This window comes from Salmo trutta, chromosome 15 (assembly GCF_901001165.1).
Source record: "Salmo trutta chromosome 15, fSalTru1.1, whole genome shotgun sequence".
NCBI classification, from domain to species: domain Eukaryota; kingdom Metazoa; phylum Chordata; class Actinopteri; order Salmoniformes; family Salmonidae; genus Salmo; species Salmo trutta.
The window spans coordinates 16,890,705-16,913,340 of NC_042971.1; the positions used below are offsets into that span (position 1 = coordinate 16,890,705).

General features: G+C 40.7%; 1 protein-coding gene across 1 annotated transcript; it reads right to left on the minus strand.

Moving 5' to 3' along the window:
• Positions 1-69: 69 nt before the first annotated feature.
• LOC115148561 (serine/threonine-protein phosphatase 2A catalytic subunit alpha isoform-like) lies at positions 70-18,739 on the minus strand. The gene is made up of 7 exons (XM_029690558.1): positions 18,342-18,739; positions 5,146-5,355; positions 4,650-4,823; positions 2,056-2,145; positions 1,668-1,829; positions 1,361-1,479; positions 70-819 (listed from the first exon to the last, which is right to left on the minus strand). The coding sequence occupies exons 1-7, from the start codon at positions 18,441-18,443 to the stop codon at positions 747-749; spliced, it is 930 nt and encodes a 309-aa protein (XP_029546418.1). The 5' UTR covers positions 18,444-18,739; the 3' UTR covers positions 70-746.
• Between the last annotated feature and the right edge of the window lie 3,897 nt (positions 18,740-22,636).

Genomic DNA, 22,636 nt, shown 5'->3' on the forward strand with positions numbered 1-22,636 from the left:
CCTTGGTTAAAAGTCCATCAGTAGTGTCAGATGACGCAAAGTCAAATGAATAAACCAACACATCACAAGTAAAGGAGCAACTTTCATCTTTATTATTGAACTGGATCCTTCTATACAGAAACTAAATAATCATGACTAGTGAGTGTGTGACCATTTAGACAATGGTATTTTTCAAATCGGTCTGCCATACACAATTGAATGGGCGTCTGTTTAAGCAAGTTTGTCCTCAAATGTATACCGGCGAGATTAACCCATCAAAAAGCTGCTGACAGAATCTAAAATAAAACATTCTGTAGAAAGAAACAGCCAACTTCTGACTTATGTTAAAATGTTCTTAGAATGTGAAAAAAAAAAAAAGTGCAAACAGTGATTTTTTTTTTTTTTTACATCAGAAAATGTGGGGACTCACATAAATAAGCCATGGTACAGTGGATTGAAAACGTTTCAATTTACAAAACTTGGTTGCCACGCTCACCTTGAGATTTAAGACCGAGTAGAGCTAGTGGAGTAAGGAATTGGGGTTGTGATCTTGGACATTATACTCTTCAGCATTTCGTAATGAATATATGGCACACAACTTTTGGTCCATGTACACAGATATTTTCTGATTGCTTAAATAGCATTTTGTGTGAATACAATTATGTACATTGATGTTTTGCCGTGTTCCCCCCCCCCCCCCATGGTGTTGGATGCTAAAGGTACTTTCATAAATCATGGCAATACTGGAGAGTACGAGGGGTGAGGTTTTACAGGAAGTAGTCTGGGGTGCGACGGGTGACATGAGGTTCCCCTCTACGAGGCGCCGGGTCAAACTGCAGGCTGGAAAAGAGAAACACATATCACACTTCTTGTTTTTCATCAAAAATCCTGTTGAGAGTTGATGGAACATCATTACATATACAGTTCTCACTCACTACTCATTGTGTATTTATTACTACGCATTTTACTTATTTCTCTGCATTGTTGGGAAGGGCCTGTTTTATAAAAATATATATATTTTACCTTTATTTAACTAGGCAAGTCAGTTAAGAACAAATTCTTATTTTCAATGACGGCCTAGGAACAGTGGGTTTACTACCTTGTTCAGTGACAGAACGACAGATTTTCACCTTGTCAGCTCGGGGATTCGATCTTGCAACCTTTCGGTTACTAGTCCAACGCTCTAACCACTAGGCTACCTGCCACCCCAGTAAGCATTTCACTGTAAGTCTACACCTGTTGTTTATGAAGCATGTGACAAATAAAATTTGATTTAATTCATCATTCTCCAGAAATAAGAGTCCTTTGATAGTAGTTCATCAAATGAAGGAGGAAACACTTAAGGCTTGGTCATGTATGGAATGGTAATCAATATGCTTACAAGGAGTATTTCAGGGTGTCGTCTAGTTCCATGATAGCTGCCTGGTTGCCACAACGGTAACAGTAATTTGGTGCACTGAATATTGTTACCACGTTTCGCTCGTGGCACCAGTTATAACCCTGTAGAAGAAAACAGGAAAGCAGCAAATTAGTAGTGAATGCAGACACCTGAGACATGTATACAGACACAACATTTTACATATTCAACCTGAATGAGGGAGCTAAAATGAAATGCATTCCACAATGGTTTCACATCATGGTCACCTTTTGAGATTTCAAGCATGGAGAATCAGCGACAGACAGCTTACCTCCATAACCAGCTGATGAGCTCTGGACACCAGAGTAAGGCGGTTGGCATGGTTGAATGTCTCAGATATGTCCTGGCCAAAGGTGTAGCCAGCCCCCCTGGGGGAGATGCCCCAGCCCCCACGGTCATCTGGGTCTGACCACAGCAGGTCACACATGGGGCCCTGGAGAGGAGGAGATGCGTGTAAAAAGTAAAAGATACGGATAAAGATAATGATCCAAAATGATGAGTAGGATGGAAAGTTGCCTCAATAAGCTTTTGTGTTTTTCCACCTAATGGTTGAGGTTAGGGGCAAATAAACTGATCCTAGACCTGTGCCTACAAGCTATCTGCCTAGCACCAATGAGACAGCAGAGCATGCTCAGAAGCAGGGTTGTTGAGCCATGTACCTCGTGTGGAACTTCCTGCAATCGGTCCAGCGCTCGGATGTGGTCCAACGTATCTATGGATGGTGACAGGCCCCCGTGAAGACAGAATATCTTAGAAGGGAAAGAAAACAGAAATGTTACTTGAGAATTTCAATATTGGTTTTGACTCGGAGTAACAGTTTGACAGAGACATAAGACATGAGTGAACATGTATTTACAGCAGCAGGTAAAGCACAGATCATTTCCATGTAAAAGGAACCATGAGCACCAACATGTTCACAGGAGCATATCAAACTGGGTGTCAAATGAAAGCTATGGGTCTACATCTTTGGGAAATGCAAGCAGATATATTTTTTAGATGGAAAATGGCTGAAAAATGTAACGGCTTTAATTTCTGCAGATGCCAGGTGCACCAGTTTGTGTCAAGAACTGCTACGCTGCTGAAATTCATGCTCAACAGTTTCTCGTGTGTATCAAGAATGGTCCCCCACCCAAAGGACATCTAGCCAACCTGACAACTGTGGGAAGCATTGGAGTCAACATGGGCCAGCATCCCTGTGGAACGCTTTCAACATCTTGTAAAACCCACGCCCCAACGAATTGAGGCTGTTCCGAGGGAAAAAGTGGGGTTGCAACTCAATATTAGGAAGGTGTCCTTAATGTTTTGTAAACTCAATGTATTTGGCGCAATTTAGCAATTATCTGTAATGGCTAAGATAAATTAGGCATTGTTGCATTATGTTGGCGTAGTTCTAAATGTGCACATATTTCTCACAGTACTCACAGTACAAAAATGTCAAATGCCCATCCCTAACCTACGTCCATGGATGTGATTTCAATGTCCACAGAGGTCCTTTTTTTGGCCAAAACAAAGGCGTCCATGATTGGTTCAGATTTGGTCCGGTCACCAATCATATGTTTCACAAGTTTAGACAGCACAGTGAAGCGCAGTAAAAAAAAAAAGAAAAGAAAAAAAGAGCAGAGTATAGTTCAGTACAGTACAACACAGTATAATGTACTGTACTATACTAGTACTCCTCTGTAATGAACTCTACTGTGATGTGCTGTGCTTTACTCTACTGTGCTGCCCAAACTTGTAAAATACAGACGTCTATGATTGGTTCAGATTAGGTCTGGACCAACCAAATTTGGTCTTGTTTGGGGGCGCAGCTCATTAGAATAATAGCCAGTGTGTAGAATAATACCCATATACAGGGATCTACATTTATATTTTTCATTGGTAGCATTGGTAGTTAGGAGTACCACATAAAATTTAGGAGCAACAAAAATACATGTTTTTAAATTGAGATACAGCCTCTACTGGGCCTATATGAATTCTAGCTACTTTTGAAGCACATGTTGTGGCCTACAAACTAATATGTAACACTGTAAATACATGTGTCTATTATAAAAAGTTATAAATACCTGTCATTGAAATTACAAAGTCATTTGTGGAATATTAGATTTTACAATTTGTAAAAGCACTATTTTCCTATTGAGGGTGGATTACATTGAAAATGGTACTTTGTCTTTAAAAACATCAAGTACGTGATGACAACCAGCAAGAGATTGGTCATTGCTATGTTCATTGATCTCCTGAAGAAGCTATCCCTTTCTTTCTCTGCCTTCAAAATGTTTGGATATACTGGCACGGTTACCGGGTTGTTAGCTAGCTAGCCAACGAGGTAACATGACTGGACAAAGTGTAAACGAATGGTTATCGACGTCGACACGCCAGTAGTTTTAGAACAGAGCACGACATGGTTTATGAATGTAAAATACGGTCCCGGAGATCCGTTTTAGGAAGATAAAAAAAAATGTTGCGCTGGTAATATGGGTCAGGAATTTTTGACGTGGTTGGGCAAGAAGCAAACTGTGTTCGCTGTAGTTACGGTGCAACCATGACTGACGCTAACTTCATCTGCAGCCCTCGGAAACAACCGGACAGCGAAACGTTACCATTACAACAATTCTGGGAGAGCTTTTTTCACAGTGCTCCCAAAATAAAACTCCTGGTCGCACAGCAAAATGTTTTGTCACACTATAGATCCCTGCCCATATATGCAAAGAATGATATTGCATATTTCTATCTTTGTGTACCTATTTAGTATACATCATGAAGCGAATGACATTGCTATCCACAATTATGCTATGCATTTCTGTGTAGTACAGAACAGGGACCCATGATGTAAATCCACTAAACTTACTGTAGTTCAAACTGTAGTTTCAAACTCATGGTGTCATGCCATAGCTGATATTCTTTCTGCAGACACCTTTGAATCTTAATTCGGAGTAGATATTTAACAGAGTTCTTCGAAAATGTGGTCGCATCATTTTTTTATAAAAAAAATAAATAAGAGATTATACTGTAATTCTGTTACTAAACTTTGTATCTGCACAGTTCTTCCTGTAAATGTGTTTTTGTGAAGTGTGTGTAAATTGTTCAAACGACTCCTTATGCATATAGTTGTATGGTTTCTTAAACTTTGAAAGCAATGGTTTTTGTTTGGCATACATTTTACAAATAACCATTTTAGTCTGTGTAATTCCATTACTGTGGAATTGCACCATAGAAGATTCAACTACATATCAAATAAAAATGCAAACCCTCTTACCTGAGTATCTACCAAGGCAGTGAGGGGAAGGTAATCGAAGAGGTCTGTGAAGTATTTCCATACGTTTGCATTGCCGTACTTCCTTAGACACTCGTCATAGAAGCCGTACACTTGTGTGATCTGTCTGCTTTCGTGGTTCCCCCGAAGGATTGTGATGCGTTCACGGTAGCGAACCTGTGATCAGTATTAAAAATACAGGGAATTACAAAACAGCACTGTTCAATGGAGACTAGGGCATTCTGTAAATGAGTGTGTCTCAGCATTACATTGCATTTGCATCACAAGGCCCCCCGTGTATAACTAACCATTCAGCGCTCTCATTAGTCAAGTTAAAAAGTGAACGGTCATTCAAAACTTACAGGGGCTGTTTCCCTGACACAGATTAAGCCTAGTCCTGAAGTGAAAAACATTTGATGGAGATTCTTCATTGAGTTTGCTTTTTAATTCCAGGACTAGGCTTCATCTGTGTCCCCAGTGTACAACTAAAACAACTTGCCTTAAGTGCTACAAGTAGCGTGACGGTTTCTACAGAGTAGTAGCCTCGGTCCACGTAGTCTCCCATGAACAGGTAGTTTGTGTCTGGAGACTTCCCTCCGATTCTGAAGAGCTCCATTAGGTCGTGGAACTGGCCGTGGACGTCTCCACACACTGTGACTGGACATCGGACCTCCTGCACATTGGACTCCTTGGTCAGGATCTCCTTCGCCTGGACAAAACATACAAACACAAAACATCATAAGGCTGTGTTGTGGGCTACATTGCATTACGTTTCAGTCCCCTCTCTTCCCAACTGTCATCTTCCCAAGACATAAATAGACAAATGACATTTGGCAAGCTAGTTGAATGCCAAAGCAGTTCCTAGAAACCATTGGACTGTGTAGGGCAGCTCTAAGAACAGTGCTGCCTGCTGGGCGCAAAGCCGGTGGTGTTATAGAGGAAAACAGTCCACTACTGTTCTCTAATGAATGAGTGATTGCATCCAAGGCTATATGTTGTCAATCTCTCCCTCTCTCAAAAAACATGTGTTAGTCTTTGATACAGCTTCTAGGCTAAACAAATTGTCAACACACACACACACGTCTCCAGACCGTTCCATAGGCACTAGTTGACAATGTTGTGAAACTCCTCTCAACCTTTACAAAAAGGAAGGGCCTAAAACCAGGAGAGATGCTCCTTGAGGTGTGTGGCTGGGATGATAAATGTTGGCAGTACTAGACTAGGGGTTTAAGTGATTGTAAGGAGCTTTTAGAGCATACATCCCATGTTGAGAGTAGAGCAGGAGTGTGTCACTGGGTTTGTGCCTGTGGGTCAAGATGAGAGAGAAATAACTTCCAGGCAGCACACCGAGGGGGAGAGAGATCGAGGGAGAGAGCCACACTGGCAGATGGACGCCAGGGAGAAACAGAGTGACCAGGCCAGGGCGAAAGAGGACTATGGTTAGTGTTGACCTAATTGCCCACTAAACAAGCCGGCTGCACGTGCCCTCACAACCATGCCGCATCAGGCCTTTCAATTAACTGCTGGCTGGGGTTTCTATAAAGCCATTCAATCGCTCAGCTGAAAGGCCATTTCTAGATGCGTAGTAAACAAATCTGATATTTTTCCGAATTCATTTGAGTGGGAATTGAAGAGAGTCAGATAGGGCCAAGACTGGAAAAAAAGTTGTAGGTCAATGGGACTCTAATCTTGGTTAACCCAGAAGTACAATCTTGCGTAATTTGGTCAGATACATGCGTTTACAAGAGATTAGTGGGACTCAGATCCTCTTAAATCAGTAACCTGAACCAACTGATCTGGGGATGTCTATATACACCGAGTATCCCAAACATAAGGAACACCTTATTGAGAGGATGACCCTCAGTCTGCTGCTCTCTCCCTCTGCTGAGACTGACCATCAGATGCAGGCACCATCAGCCCAGGAAAATAACAACTAAAAGCAAATTATTGAAATTAATGCCCACTCAGCTGTGCCTCACAAGTAATACAACAACAGATCTATTACCGGTGTGATCATATTGACTACCTCCAAAATGTTTAAAATGGCCCGAACAATGCGTTGACAGGTCAATTCAAGCAAAGCCAAAATGCGGTAATGTATTGGGCCTATATAGGGCTGTTGCGGTGACCGTATTACCGCCAAACCGGCGGTGAAGGCAGTCAAATTCCACAGGACTGTTTAGTCACGGTAATTAGGCTTCTCCAAGCTCTGATGCTGCTGATGGTCATTAGTAGCCTACCAAACTTGCTAACTGCCTGGTACTCAGCACTATTGTCCCCTTAATCACTCTGACATCAATGCAAATGTAATCGAAAATCTAATCAAACACTTCATGAGATCCCATGAGCTCATGTTGCGCAACATTTCTACAGGCTATGCAATTGCGTGAGAAAACAGAGTGATGGCCTCTACTAAAAAGAGGATCCCATCAGCTTTCTATAGGCTAGGCCTACTATATTTAATTCTCAGCTTTCCTAATATTAAGCATATTGCTTATCTTTACAACAGGTGTATAGCCTACCTGGCTGGCATGAAAATGGACCACGGGAAAAGTGACCTCCGTTCGCTATTTAAGTGCATAGATTACATGTATTTTTTCCCGCTGCCCCTGTTTCGATACAGGTGCATGATAATGGTCCATTCTAAATAAAAAAAACATTATTTAGTATAATTGAAGACAAGATTAAATCAAGAATAGTCTGATGGGTGACAATATTAGCCTATCACTTAAGTTAGATATTATCACTTGTGAATGACGCCCAGCATAAGAAACAATTCCTTTTTTTGGGCGACTTGTTCAAATCAGTCACACACCTCATGTAGCCTAGCCCATAGGCCTATATGTTTTAATAAGGTTTGTATAACAACTAAAGTGGCCAAATAACTTCTTAAAATTAAGCACATTAATCCATTTTACAAGGGGTATAGAGCCTAACTGGCATATATAAGCAGCGTGTGAGTTTCAAGTTTGGGGAAGATCATTTTCACCATAGAAATGCACCTTCATAATTAAAGCATTACATGCATAATTGCATTTTGTGGTCACTTTTGATAAATGTTTTCCGCTAATGGAACATTCACGCTTATAGCCTACTACCACCATCTGCGCTTATAATGTGAAGAAATAGTCTAATAGTTTAGCAACATTTCAAGCTAAATATTCTGATCTGTTGCGTCAGCCACATTGCGTAAAAATAGTTTTTTGAAGCTAGTGGTTGTATTGATTTGGGATCTATCGCATCCCACAACTGTCTCAAACTATGTTTGGAATATTTATTTCTCGCACAGAATAGGTCGACCTTTGTACTATGAAGGATAGTAGATTGACATAGGCTAGTGCTTTGCTGTTCGTTAGGCCTATTCATCTTGTTGGCTGACGAAAAGTAAATGTGGACAGTTCATCCAATATCTTCAATATGCACCTCGGAATTGGATAAGGATGCTCGCCGTTTCTGACGGCAAACCGTGTGAGTGTGATGCTTCAGATTGCGCAGCACACTCGGGGAGAAGGGCACAAGAGGCACAGATTTTTTTTAGGGTGATTTACAGCCACAAAGGGGATGCCACCATGAAATTTGAGGCATTATCACATGCTTATCTAATTGTGAATGAGACTATTTGAGTGTGCACAGTCTGCCCAAAAAACTAAGCGGAGCTCATGCCTTTCAAGCTACTTTTTTTCAAATCATCAGTCTCATCATTCAGCCTTACAATGTATTAAAAATCAAAACATATGGCCCATTGTTTGTAGAACAACTAAAGTTACATTAATAACTCAATTAAGCGTATAGGAATACCCATTTCTTTGTTAACCACTCACAGAATAGCCACGTGCGCACTCCCTTAAATCGTTGATAAAATTTCTATTTTATCCAGCTTTGTTCAATTGTACTCTTCATACTATAAAATAATATAAAACAATGCCACGAAATAAGCAAATCTCGTCTGCTAAATAAACTAGTGTAGCCCACAGCCATTTGGCATAGCCACATCAGTACAACTCAGTATGCTATTCTTTCCTGAAATGGACTACATTTTCTTAATATCATGCTTTAGACCTGTCTAAAATAAATAATGGATTTATTGTGAAGGTGTCGGCTATATTACATGGATTTATAAGAGACTTTTTTTAATGGCTTGTGTGTGGAAGGCAGCAGATGCTAAATGTGTTTGTTAATTAACAGTCAATTACCGTGATACCGACAGTTGTTTGCATTAACACATTTAAAATGTGTTAATGTTGCATAGGCTTACATTTGAGTCATGTTAAAAATAAAAATAAATCTGAGCGGTAGATGTCAGCTTGCATCGACTCAAAGTGATCTTGACTTGAAAAGGTTGACCACTGTTCTAGAGTTTCTTGTTAACACTATCAAAATGTTCCTTTAATGTTGCAATTGAATCAAGGCAATAATTAGCCACTTTCAATGAAACATACCGAAACAAAATGAACTAGAAAAGAGATTTTGTTGTGGTCAGAACGCATCCGAGTAGGATTCTATTGTGTTGACACGCATGACTCAACCCGTACTCAACACAGACTGGTGCAGCATAACCAATCAGAGTTGCAGTAGGCCTATATACAAATAGACAGATGCCATATACGGATATGGCTGCTACTGTAGGATGAATGACAGAACAGCTATTTCCATGTTAAAATGCTATTTCCATGTTTTGATGGTAGGCCACTGGTGGACCTACATTATGATCAAAACAGTCACAGTAGCCTACGTGGCCACTGTTAAAACTAACTTAAAGTGGGTACAGCCTCAGTGTTCACAGTAAATGCGCGCTGGAAGTTTCACAACGTTCAAGTTCACGCTCAGCAGACCTGAAATTTGCTCAATGCTGAAAAAATATACGTGGGGAATATTTCTGGTCAGTCTACGTCATGGAAAGAGCAGGTGTTTTTAATGTTTTATATACACTCAGTGCTATTGAAGGTCTGACTTAGCAGGTTACATAAATTGCTCACCCCTCATAACCGCACCTACTACAGAAATGCTTGTCCAGCGTCAGCTAGAAACCTTTGGCCTAGAATGTTGACTCTCTGAAATCAAACTACTTAACAACATGGTGAATATCACCCTCTTTGCACCAGTAGATCACATTTAACCAGTCTGACTCCACCTTTAACCTTCCAAGGTGTAGAAAGGGTACCATGTCATCACTCACAACAATGTTCTCAGAACAAAACACTATAACCATCACACGGGGGCAATCAGTAAATCAGAATCCAGTGATACGAGTTTGATTCTCTTGTTGACCGCTCTGAGTAATACACAAGCAAACGTCTAATTGAAAGTCTGAGTCTGGTTTGCATGTGACGTTTTGTTGTTTCAGAGCTCCTGCTTCTCTGGGATCGTAACACCGAAGTCTCCTGGTGTAAGAATACGTTTTAAATACAAGAAAACAAACGACTTTTCAATGTGTTATGAGTGTGTTGCTGTGATGTAACGGCTTGCTTTTCTCCCTCATTCTTTCATTTGTATCCCAAGACAGAGGCTATTCCACCAGTGTTATATTATTGAGTCACAGAACCCAGCAACAATGTGGTGGTGATGCAACTCAGAATCACTCACATCTAAGGCTATTTTTACACTCGTTGCGCATGCTGCTGAACACATTACCAAAATTCACAGGGGATGGATGCATCAGACATCTCTGAGAAAATGTGTGCTCTCAAACCACACACACACACCACTAGCATTATGCTTAGGCCTAGCAAGCATTTGACAACTCAAGAGTTTGACTTGAAGTGACAAAACCCCTTTACTTTAAACAAATTAGAGTGGAATTCCTTCTAACCACCTGATTTTGACTTAGACTGAACTCCACAGGCTAATAGAACGTTATCGCCGACACCTTGTAGCTTAGTATTACATATTTTGCAATGATGGGCAATTCTAGCCAAGTACCATATCCATCCGTGCCGTAATCCCGGCCTCTAAGGCATCTCAGGACAATAAAATCACCTGTTTGTAAACAAGACAAGACAAGAACATGAGTAGATACACTGTTGTAGAACAGACAGTATTCAAGCAACCTAGTGAAAAGGGCATCAAGGAAGATTTGAGGTCAAATCCCTGCTCAGACCGTTGGTGGTGTACTGATGATGTGATAAAGGAAAAATTCTAACGGACCCATTTCTGGCCCCGTCCCATGACTGTTCTCCAGTTTAGGATGGATGAGGCGTGTGTGTTTTACAAAGGTTCTTAGAGAGTACGGTTCAGGGCCGACCCTCCCATTAGGCAGGATTAGGTGGCTGCCTAAAGCGGAAAATTGAAGAGGGCAGCATTTTCCCAACTAAACTGGCCAAGACGCACATCCAACAACACATAAAACCCTCGCATAATTCTGCCCCAAAAACAAAGAAAACTACGCCCAGTGGCATAACTGCTATGAAGATGAACGCTGATGCCGCCCCATGATATGCAGTGCCCATTTTGCTAAAAGGCAGGGGCGCAAAATATGCATCTTGTCCATGCTCAGCACACCTCTCAATGGTGCTGTTGAAGAGACTGTGCTGTGGCGCTCCACTAATACTCCATCAAATGATGTAACCTAGAGTGCAGTCAGAAAGTATTCAGACCCCTTCCCCTTTTCCACATTTTGTTATGTTACAGCCTTATTCTAAAATTGATTCAATTAAATAAATCCATCAATCGACACAATACCCCATAATGATAAAGCAAAAACAGTTTTTTAGACATTTTTGCAGATGTATTAAAAATAAAAAACAGAAACACGTAAGAAATTGTTCGTGGAGCCTCGAGACAGGATTGTGTCGAGGCACAGATCTGGGGAAGGACACCAAACAATATCTGCAGCATTGAAGGTCCCCAAAAACAGAGGACTCCATTATTCTTAAATGGAAGAAGTTTGGAACTACAAAGACTTTTCCTAAAACTGGCCACCCGGCCAAACTGAACAATCGGGGGAGAAGGGCCTTGGTCAGGGAGGTGACCAAGAGCCCGATGGTCACTCTGTCAAAGTTCCAGAGTTCCTCTGTGGAGAACCTTCCAGAAGGACAACCATCTCTGCAGCACTCCACCAATCAGGCCTTTATGGTAGAGTGGCCTGACGGAAGCCACTCCTCAGTAAAAGGCACATGACAGACTACTTGGAGTTTGAGATTCCTTTAGGTGCCTTTTGGCAGAACATCAGAAAAAAAGATTCCCTGGTCTGATGAAACCAAGATTGATCACTTTGGCCTGAATGCCAAGCGTCACGTCTGGAGAAAATCCGGCAACATCCCTACAGTGAAACATGGTGGCGGCAGCATCATGCTGTGGGGATGTTTTTCTGTGGCAGGGACTGGGAGACTAGTCAGGATCGAGGGAAACAGGACAACAGCCCTTAGCACACAGCCAAGACAGCCTAGCTTGTAGCGTCATACCCAAGAAGACTCAAGGCTGTAATGGCTGCCAAAGATGCTTCAACAAAGTACTGAGTAAAGGGCCTGAATACTTATCTAAATGTGATATTTCCGTATTATTAAAAAAAAAAAAAATTGCTAAGATTTAAAAAAAAAATAAAATACGTATTGCTTTGTCATTATGGGGTAGTGTGTGTAGATTGACAAAAAACGATTTAATTCATTTTAGAATAAGGCTGTAACGTAACAAAATGTGGAAAAAGTCAAAGGGTAAGGAATACTTTCCGAATGCACTGTATGTATGTATGTATGCATGTATGTATGTATCGTTGAAGTCAGAAGTTTACATACACCTTAGCCAAATACATTTAAACTCAGTTTTTCACAATTCCTGACATTTAATCCTAGTAAGAATTCCCTGTCTTAGGTCAGTTAGGATCACCACTTTATTTTAAGAATGTGAAATTTCAGAATAATAGTCGAGAATTATTTATTTAAGCTTTTATTTATTTCATCACATTCCCAGTGGGTCAGAAGTTTACATACACTCAATTAGTATTTAGTAGCATTGCCTTTAAATTGTTTAACTTGGGTCAAACGTTTTGGGTAGCCTTCCACAATAGGTTGGGTGAATTTTGGCCCATTCCTCCTGACAGAGCTGGTGTAACTGAGTCAGGTTTGTAGGCCTCCTTGTTCGCACACGCTTTTTCAGTTCTGCCCATACATTTTCTATGGGATAGAGGTCAGGGCTTTGTGATGGCCACTCCAATACCTTGACTTTGTTGTCCTTAAGCCATTTTACCACAACTTTGGAAGTATGCTTGGGGGTCATTGTCCATTTGGAAGACCCATTTACGACCAAGCTTTAACTTCCTGACTGTTTGAGATGTTGCTTCAATATATCCACACAATTACCCTCCCTCATGATGCCATCGATTTTGTGAAGTGTACTAGTCCCTCCTGCAGCAAAGCAACCCCACAACATGATGCTGCTACCCCCGTTATTCATGGTTGGGATGGTGTTCTTCGGCTTGCATTATGGGCAAACAGTTCTATTTTTGTTTCATCAGAAAACAGGACATTTCTCCGTAAAGTATGATCTTTGTCCCCATGTACAGTTGCATACTGTAGTCTGGCTTTTTTATGGCAGTTTTGGAGCAGTGGCTTCTTCCTTGCTGAGTGGCCTTTCAGGTTATGTCGATATAGGACTCATTTTACTGTGGGTATAGATACTTTTGTACTGGTTTCCTCCAGCAACTTCACAAGGTCCTTTGCTGTTGTTCTGGGATTGATTTGCACTTTTCGCACCAAAGTACGTTCATCTCTAGGAGACAGAACTCGTCTCCTTCCTGAGCGGTATGACGGCTGCGTGGTCCCATGGTGTTTATACTTGCGTACTATTGTTTGTACAGATGAACGTGGTACCTTCAGGCATTTGGAAATTGCTCCCAAGGATGAACCAGACTTGGGGAGGTCTACAATATTTTTTCCTGAGGTCTTGGCTGGTTTCTTTTGATTTCCCCATGATGCCAAGCAAAGAGGCACTGAGTTTAAAGGTAGGCCTTGAAGTACATCCACAGGTACACTTTCAAATGATGTCAATTAGTTTATCAGAAGCTTCTAAAGCCATAACATCCTTTTCTGGAATTTTCCAAGCTGTTTAAAGGCACAGTCAACTTAAGTGTATGTAAACCTCTGACCCACCGGAATTGTGATACAGTGAATTATAAGTGAAATAATCTGTGTCACGCACAAAGTAGATGTCCTATCCAACTTGCCAAAACTATAGTTTGTTAACAAGATTTGTGGAGTGGTTGAAAAACGAGTTAATGACTCCAACCTAAGTGTATGTAAACTTCCGACTTCAACTGTATGTATGCATGTATGTATGTATTGTAGAAATAGCATATAGCCTTTGTCAACTTTTCTGTAGCCTACAGGGCAAACAACTTTATGACAATGTTATGAGACACACACTTTTTACATAATTCCTGTTTCCAATCAAATAGCCTAAATGGCGCCTTATCAATGAAAACGTTATTTGACATGAATTAACATGTTAACAAACACACCATATCCTAAAAACATGACAGGTCAAAGTAAATGGACAATAGCCTATCTATGGAATGAAATTAGGCTACTCACGACTGCTGTCCCGGAGTTTCACTCAGTGGGCAAAATGTATATTATAATTAGTGATTTCAAGTTTGTAGGCCTATTTGTCAATTTCTGATCATGGCAAAGAAGAAAAAAAGGCTACGAACTGCCTTTTCCAAGATAATGCAATGCCTGAAACTTGGGTAGCTGACATAGGATTGAGCGTGACCTTCACTTTTGGGGAAGCTAAGAATATATCCTACCATTTCTAAACAATCTGTGATCCAGTTATGATTTTCATATTCGCAGAACAGTTTAATTTCAATAACATTCATTTCTAAAAATCATTGTCACATGATTACAAAAATGACAGAGGCTCAGCTTATTATTAGTGGTGTTCAGAAATCAGACATCCCCAAATGGGCACTTTCCTACATTTGCACGCAGCATGGCAGGTAGTCTACTTTATGCATGCTAAAAGGGGTCTACACAAAATACGCAAAACAGGGCCGACGGAACATAAACAACATTGCAACGCTGCACTATCGTCACAAAAGGGGCGGCTCCTTGTAAGACGCTCAGTCATTCACGTTTTTTTTCTACCTGGAAATTGAGACCTGACATATCATTCCTTGCAAAGACTGAGGGGGCAGTATTGAGTGAGTTTTGCAATGGAAGTCCCACCCGTGTCTACGTCACGTATTTTCCGGTATCCCTTGTGGTATAAACACGGAAGAGATGGATGGACGTTCTGCTACTTCGCTACTACTACTTGCAAGCTTCCTTTTTAACTTTATTTTGAGCTTTTCTAAGCGCAATTATGTCTTTTTGAGGAGCGTCTGTGCAAACAGGTGAGACAGGAGAACCTTTACAACCCTTCGATACGGTTGTATTCAGACAAGCTTGCAAAAGACAGCAGCTGGAGGGAGATATCATGAAATTTGAACAAATCTACAGGTGGTTCGTCGCCCCTTAATTCATCATCTCCCCAGCCTGGTTCATCCCCTCTCCGGCCCCTCTCCCCAAGGCCCATCTTACCAACACTCAACGCACTCCATCAACCACCTTCTCCCAAACCCAGCTTCAATGGCCAGAAAAGGAAGAACGTGGAGGATCCTTTGGACACTGACATTATGCAGCAGGTGCATGACTTAAGGAAACAGCAGCAGTGTTCAGCAAAGGCCGTCTATGACGGCATGGTACCATGGATGGTGTCTATTCCTGCTGATCAAGGTCGTTTGTCAGGGACAAGACAATGTACTCTCACTGGACCATCGATCAGTGCTCCGTCCACTCTTTAGTGAGCCCCCAAAAATTGCTGCTTGCTTTTCTACTTCACACTTTAGGATGGTGTTTTTGTTATTTTATTATTTGGTGCATTTTTTATTATATTTAGTAATTCACATGTTACTGGTGTTTACTTTCTATTGTTTCCTCCCATCACACTTTTCACCTGTGTTTTACATTAAACTATTTCCCTAAATAAATATCTAAAAAGGTCTGCAAATGTAATTGTCTGGTTATTTATACTTCTGGCATAAAATATTACTGTTCTGAATCAGTTACTCAGTAAATGTGTACTGCTTTGTACCTGAGCTATGTAGATGAAGTTAATATCTTGGAGGTCTGTCATTATTGTCTACAGCTGTACACTCATTTTCACTCATGTACCAAAGCAGGAAAGTCCTCTACACAACACAAGGTTAGGTAAATCTCTTGAGGGTCTAGCCACCAAAGAATATATGACAAACTAAAACAACAAGGATGAAGTGGTAGTCTGTGATTTTTCATTATGGTAGTCTGTGATTTGTAAAGTGAGAATAAGAAAAACTGCAAAACCAAGTGTGTGGCTCACATGATAAACAGTCATCCACCAGAGGAAAAGAATATACTTCGTGTGCACATGTTTCCCAAACGACATTCACTGTAGGGTGCTACACGTGACAGCAGCATCGTGGAAAGACACTTGACCAGCTGGTGTGAAGTAGTTCTTGAGGTTGTTGCTGCTTGTCTATAGCAACTCTGGTTGCCCTTTATGTCGACATGTTTCTTCGCTCCAGGAAGCTGGATTCCCCTTGTACCAGCTGTCTCCATCTCCTGGATGCAAGTCCCCAGTCGGTGTGCAGTGGTCAACAAATATGAAGTGGAGGGGCAAGCCACTGAAACAAGTCGTCAAATCTGGCAACAGACATCGAAAGTATTAAATGCATTTCCTCGTCAATGCTTCGCATAGGTTGGACAAGAAATTTGTATTGGCCATCATCCTCCTTGTATTTTTCAGTGGATTAACCATTTTCTCCAGGTTTTTTTTCTCCTCCTGAGTAGTAAGAGCAGTCCAAGCTCTTGCTGTTCAAACTTCAGCAATTGCAATTCATAGAGAGACATGTTTGATTCTGCGGCAAAAAAAAAACAAAAAAAAGTAGCGTTGTAAAGCTAGAACACCGGACTAGCCTGACATGTAGCTAGCTAGCATTTGTAAACGGACACCAGATACAGAAGTTCAAATGTCATCGCGAGCTGGTCAAAAAGAGGGCCTTGACCCCTATTCCGGCTCCCCAAGCCCCCTAGTGGATATACACGATACAAGTTGGCCATCCTCTCTGGGTATAACGCAACGAAATGAGTCTGCCCACACATATACTCACCTATTCCATGTAGCCGCCTTTAGGCATGCACACTCCCTCAACTTTAACACGACAGCGAAATAAACCAGACACATGCTCATTGCTCACATGGAGCGCACCAAACATATTATATATATATATATATATATATATATATATATATATATATATATATATATATATATATATATATATATATATATATATATATACACACATAATTTTTATTTTACAAAACTCGTAAATGGTGATATGAAATAAACCAAAACTTGTTTCTCACAAGTGTGAACTCCGCAAACAACATTTCCACTCCGAGAATCAGAACTAAATACTAATGCATATAGAATTAACAAACGTATGTAACCAAATGACGGGGATTCACGGTAACTGTACTACTGGTGACATGTAATGGGGAATTAATAAAAAATTAAATAATCAAAAGGCAAACAATTCACACAATGAAACAAGTAATGCTAAAGAATTGGTGGGAGACAGCTAAGCGGCTTCAGGAGAGCGACGTGCCTAGAGCCTCACCACCCACCCTTCCCTCCTTGTCTCAACATTTCAAATTATACTCAAGACATATATTAGATGCTTTTCACTGACAACCACCACTCAATATTCAATTAGGCCTATTGTCACGCGTGCTGCCCAAACTGCGGACTTCCCAACTAGGCATAGGCCTACTCACTTGTGACTTAACTATACACAGCTATTTTTTTTTAAAGAAGCTAATGATCCTCTGTGGCCAAGTCATGTTCTCTTATGAAGTATTTTGAATTTGGTAATTTATTTCTGTAAAGACTGGAGTAATTATAATTTTGGCAAATGTATTTCAATTTACTTGATAATGCGCTGCCTATGGCATCTGATATTCAGAGCTTGAATAGCCAACATGATTAGTCTTACATCTTTGTCAGGTATCAGGACTAAAGCCACTGCAACTACCACATGGATTGGCATTAATTAAAGTGCATTGTGGGCCGTAGAGCCGAGGCGACTGTTCTACTTTGCGGTGATAGGAAGGCTGCAATTTCTTTTGACAGCACATCGGCCAGACCGGGCCTGGTGTGGTTTGACTGGATTTCCAACATAAATTGTGCCAGTACTATACAGACATGTTATGGTTTGTCATTTAGATGTTCCGGACAAGCATGTTTATATGAATGAATGACTGAATTCAACCGTTTGGCGTCTCCAAAATGAACAATACACATTGCTGCAGTAAAATGCTAAACCGGGTTTACTGCTCAGCAGAATGAGAAGTTCAATGTGACGTACAAAATCGGCGCCATTTTAAGAATGTCTGGGGCGAGTGTTAGCGTAGAAAAGCCGCATTCGAATTGTTCTACAATGTGTACGCCATGTGTGTTACTATTTATGAAAGGTTGACAAGAAGTTTTAATACTGTAGGCTACATGAGAAAGTAAGCTATGGAAATAGAAATGCCTGCTCTTGAAACTAGACAGGATTTTGTATTCTACTTGGCAAGTAGGAAGTGCTGACAGACAAGCTCCGCAACATGTTTCACCCCCTGAATGTTACTGTACACAAACATTTTGAGATGGAAAGTTATTAATTTCCGTACACCATACCTTTTCGCACAGAGTTTTGACTTGGCTCTCCGACAGCTGTTTGCATTCGGTGATTTGTTCGATCCATAGGTCGATCTCTTTCGTAAAACACTTCTCATCCATTTCTGGTTGTTTATTTCGGGTAATTCAGTGGCACAACAATTAGCGCTATTTACCCAAATACTCGTAATCCTCCGCAAACTTGTCAACCCGGTTCCTATTGCTTAAAGTTTATATGGGGGGAAGCTGACTAGGAAATGTATAGACGTCAGTTGCGCCTGTCCCACCCGAGGTTGTGATCCACTCCGACACAAATACCAAAGTCACGTTCGACTAGATGGGATACAGCTTTTGTCAAGATTGGACTTTTTGTAGCAGGTTAGTCGGTCTTGACTAGAAAGGATGCAGCTTTTGTCAGATTTGACTTTTCGCAGCAGGTTAGGAGAATAGGGTTAGCTACAATTAAGACAATAAAAACTTTGTACGCTAATTTGACAAAAACTGTATACTTTCTAGACATGACCATGAAAGTACCACCTACTTTCTGGTGCAATGCTGCGTTCATGTCCTATCGAAGCTATCGGAAGTTACTATAGTTCCGACTGGGATTTTTCACTTGACCTACCCTTCAAATACGAATTACAAATGGGGAAACTGAGATTTTGTTGCCTAGTTGTGACGTTCCACTTCTGACCTTTTTACCTTTCAAATAAAAGATGACAACAAATCCGTTTTTGACAACTACATTATAGCCATGTTATCTTATGTAGTTTCTTGCAATAGCCCTCTGTGACTTTAAAGAGTATTTCTCTCAAAACTGTGATTCCTAAAAGAAGTGTCTGAGATTTGGTCAAAATTTGGTCAAGATTTGTCCAAAATGCTAAATGAATCAGAAATTACCAGGGTTAGCTATATACCATATGGACTCCTTATTCATGTCCTAACAGTGAGATAGATATCTGGAGGATAAAATCCTGAAAAGTAGAATGGGAAAAAAAGTACATTTTCTAACTGTTGAAGTTATAGATGATCTGTTTCCACCAAAGTTTGTACAAAAAATATATTGTTATCATTTATTTTCAGTCAAATGTTGGTTAGGGTCATGACCCATCCACTGTCAGGACTGGGTTAAGAATTCACATCACCTCTCAATGGTAGTATTGTTCCCTCCAAAACCTGAAGAAAAAAAACATTGCAATTAAGAGTTACTTTGACTTAGACCTCAATTGAGTAAGGCCTCCTAGGGAGTTAATAGCAACAATGGGAAATATAATACATGCCTGTCCCTATGCAAATCGTTGTCACAATATTATTTCCCTGGTCTGTGAAATTGGATGATGGTAATGATGGTATTCTGGAGTCTTCTTCCCTTCCTCTGCTCCTTCCTCGAGTGCTTTAATTTACATTTAGAAACCATACTTAATCTGCACAGAGAAAACCGCACGTTGTTTACACATAGGGTAACGTTACACATTACATTTACATAGAAGCGTAAAATATTCAGTATCAAACAGCATGTTGTCAGCACAGTTGAGCTTACTTATCAGGTTTTCAGAATCAAACATGGTCTTCTTTAGAATATACTTCTCTGATCTGATATATTTTTCAGTAAGCAGAAAGGATTGTTTAGGAGGTTAACAGATATTGCCGTCTTCTAAGTATTAAACCTAGAAGAAACAGAATTCATTTGAATGTAATATATATTCCTCCATGCAAGCTACTCCTCTCCCTTTCTCCCTGTGTGTGTGTGTGTGTGTGTGTGTGTGTGTGTGTTCCAGCACTGTCTGTTTTGCCCAGCTGGAGCACTATCCATGACAAAAACATAACCCTTGTCCTCAATCACCACCGCCATCTCCCTCATGTTCCCTCCACACTGAATTTCCATAAAAAATGACAAGTCCGGCACAGAGGCCCAGACACACAGACCACATCATCAACGTTTTGATTAGCATTTCAATTCCACGAAAACATGCAGGATTGGTTATCATAAATTCATTCTGCTGGATGGCTTTGTCTTTGCGATGACAAACCACCAGAACAAAGGGCTGAGGCGGTCAGTGGGAAGGCACATTGAATACTACTGATCAGTCAGTATTTTGATTTACTTCATTACCATAGAAAGCATAAACAGAGTTTATGTTTATGAAATAGAGATTAAAATCTGCCATGCCATCAAGAAAAAAACTTTGACACCAGCCAATCAAATTCAGTCTATGACCATTCTGGGAGATCAATATCTCATTGTTGAAAGACATGTTGCCAACAATTGTTTACAGACAGATTATTTCACTTATAATTCACTGTATCACAATTCCAGTGGGTCAGAAGTTTACATACACTAAGTTGACTGTGCCTTTAAACAGCCTGGAAAATTCCAGAAAATGATGTCATGGCTTTAGAAGCTTCTGGTAGTCTAATTGACATCATTTGAGTCAATTGGAGGTGTACCTGGGATGTATGTCAAGGCCGACCTTCAAACTCTGTGTCTCTTTGCTTGACATCATGGTAAAATCAAAAAGAAATCAGCCAAGACCTCAGAAAAAAATATTGTAGACCTCCCCTAGTCTGGTTCATCCTTGGGAGCAATTTCCAAACACCTGAAGGTACCACGTTCATCTGTACAAACAATAGTACGCAAGTATAAACACCACGGGACCACACAGCCATCACACCGCTCAGGAAGGAGACGCGTTCTGTCTCTTAGAGATGAACGTACTTCGGTGCGAAAAGTGCAAATCAATCCCAGAACAACAGCAAAGAACCTTTTGAAGATGCTGGAGGAAAAAAGGTACAAAAGTATCTATATCCACAGTAAAACGAGTCCAATATGAACATAGCCTGAAAGGCTGCTCAGCAAGGAAGAAGCCACTGCTCCAAAACCGCCATAAAAAACCCAGACTATGGTTTGCACCTGCACATGGGGACAAAGATTGTACTTTTGGGAAATGTCCTCTGGTCTCATGAAACAAAAATACAACTGTTTGGCCATAATGACCATCGTTATGTTTGGAGGAAAAAGGGGGAGGCTTGCAAGCCAAAGAACACCATCCCAACCGTGAAGCATGGGGGTGGCAGCATCATGTTGTGGGGTGCTTTGCTGCAGGAGGGACTGGTGCACTTCACAAAATAGATGGCATCATGAGGCTGGAAATGTATGTGGATATATTGAAGCAACATCTCAACACATCAGTCAGGAAGTTAAAGCTTGGTCGCAAATGGGTCTTCCAAATGGACAATGACCCCAAGCATACTTCCAAAGTTGTGGCAAAATGGCTTAAAGACAACAAATTCAAGGTATTGGAGTGGCCATCACAAAACCCTGACCTCAATCCCATAGACAATTTGTGGGCAGAACTGAAAAAGCGTGTGCGAGCAAGGAGGCCTACAAACCTGACTCAGTTACACCAGCTTTGTCAGGAGGAATGGGCCAAAATTCACCCAACTTATTGTGGGAAGCTTGTGGAAGGCTACCCGAAACATTTGACCCAAGTTAAACAATTTAAAGGCAATGCTACTAAATACTAATAGAGTGTATGTAAACTTCTGACCCACTGGGAATGTGATGAAAGAAATAAAAGCTGAAATAAATAATTCTCTCCTATTATTCTGACATTTCACATTCTTAAAATAAAGTGTTGATCCTAACTGACCTAAGACAGGGAATTTTTACTCTCATTAAATGTCAGGAATTGTGAGAAACTGAGTTTAGATGTATTTGGCTAAGGTGTATGTAAACTTCCGACTTCATCTGTATTTTGGATTATTAATAATTTCTGACATTACAACATCTCATCCACTCACACAAACACAATCTTTCTGATTATGGAGCCCTGCTTTGTGTTTTCCCCCGAGATGGGCATTGTTCCATGATTGGCAGAGATATAACCAACTTATTTGGTATCCCCATGTGACAAGAGGACATTCAGTATAACTGCGTCTCAAATGGCACCTTCCTCTCAAAATAGTGCACAACTTTTGTCCTGGTCAAAATAAGTGCACTATAAAGAGAATAGGGTGCCATTTGGGACATAACATATAATGACAGAGGCCTGGCCAGCAACTTGTTTGGACGGTTTTAGAACAACAAGAAGCTGGGTTGTTTTGGACACTCCCTGCACCAGACCCTCGGGAGGCATTTACACGTAACACAATACAAAAGAGCTGTGGGTGAAACGGTCGTCGTACGTAATGGACCAAGGCGCAGCGGGTTAAGTGCTCATCTTAACTTTATTTGAACACTTAATTAACAAAACAAGAAAATGACAGAATGAACAGTGCAGGCTAACACACAGCAGTACAACAACAACTTCCCACAA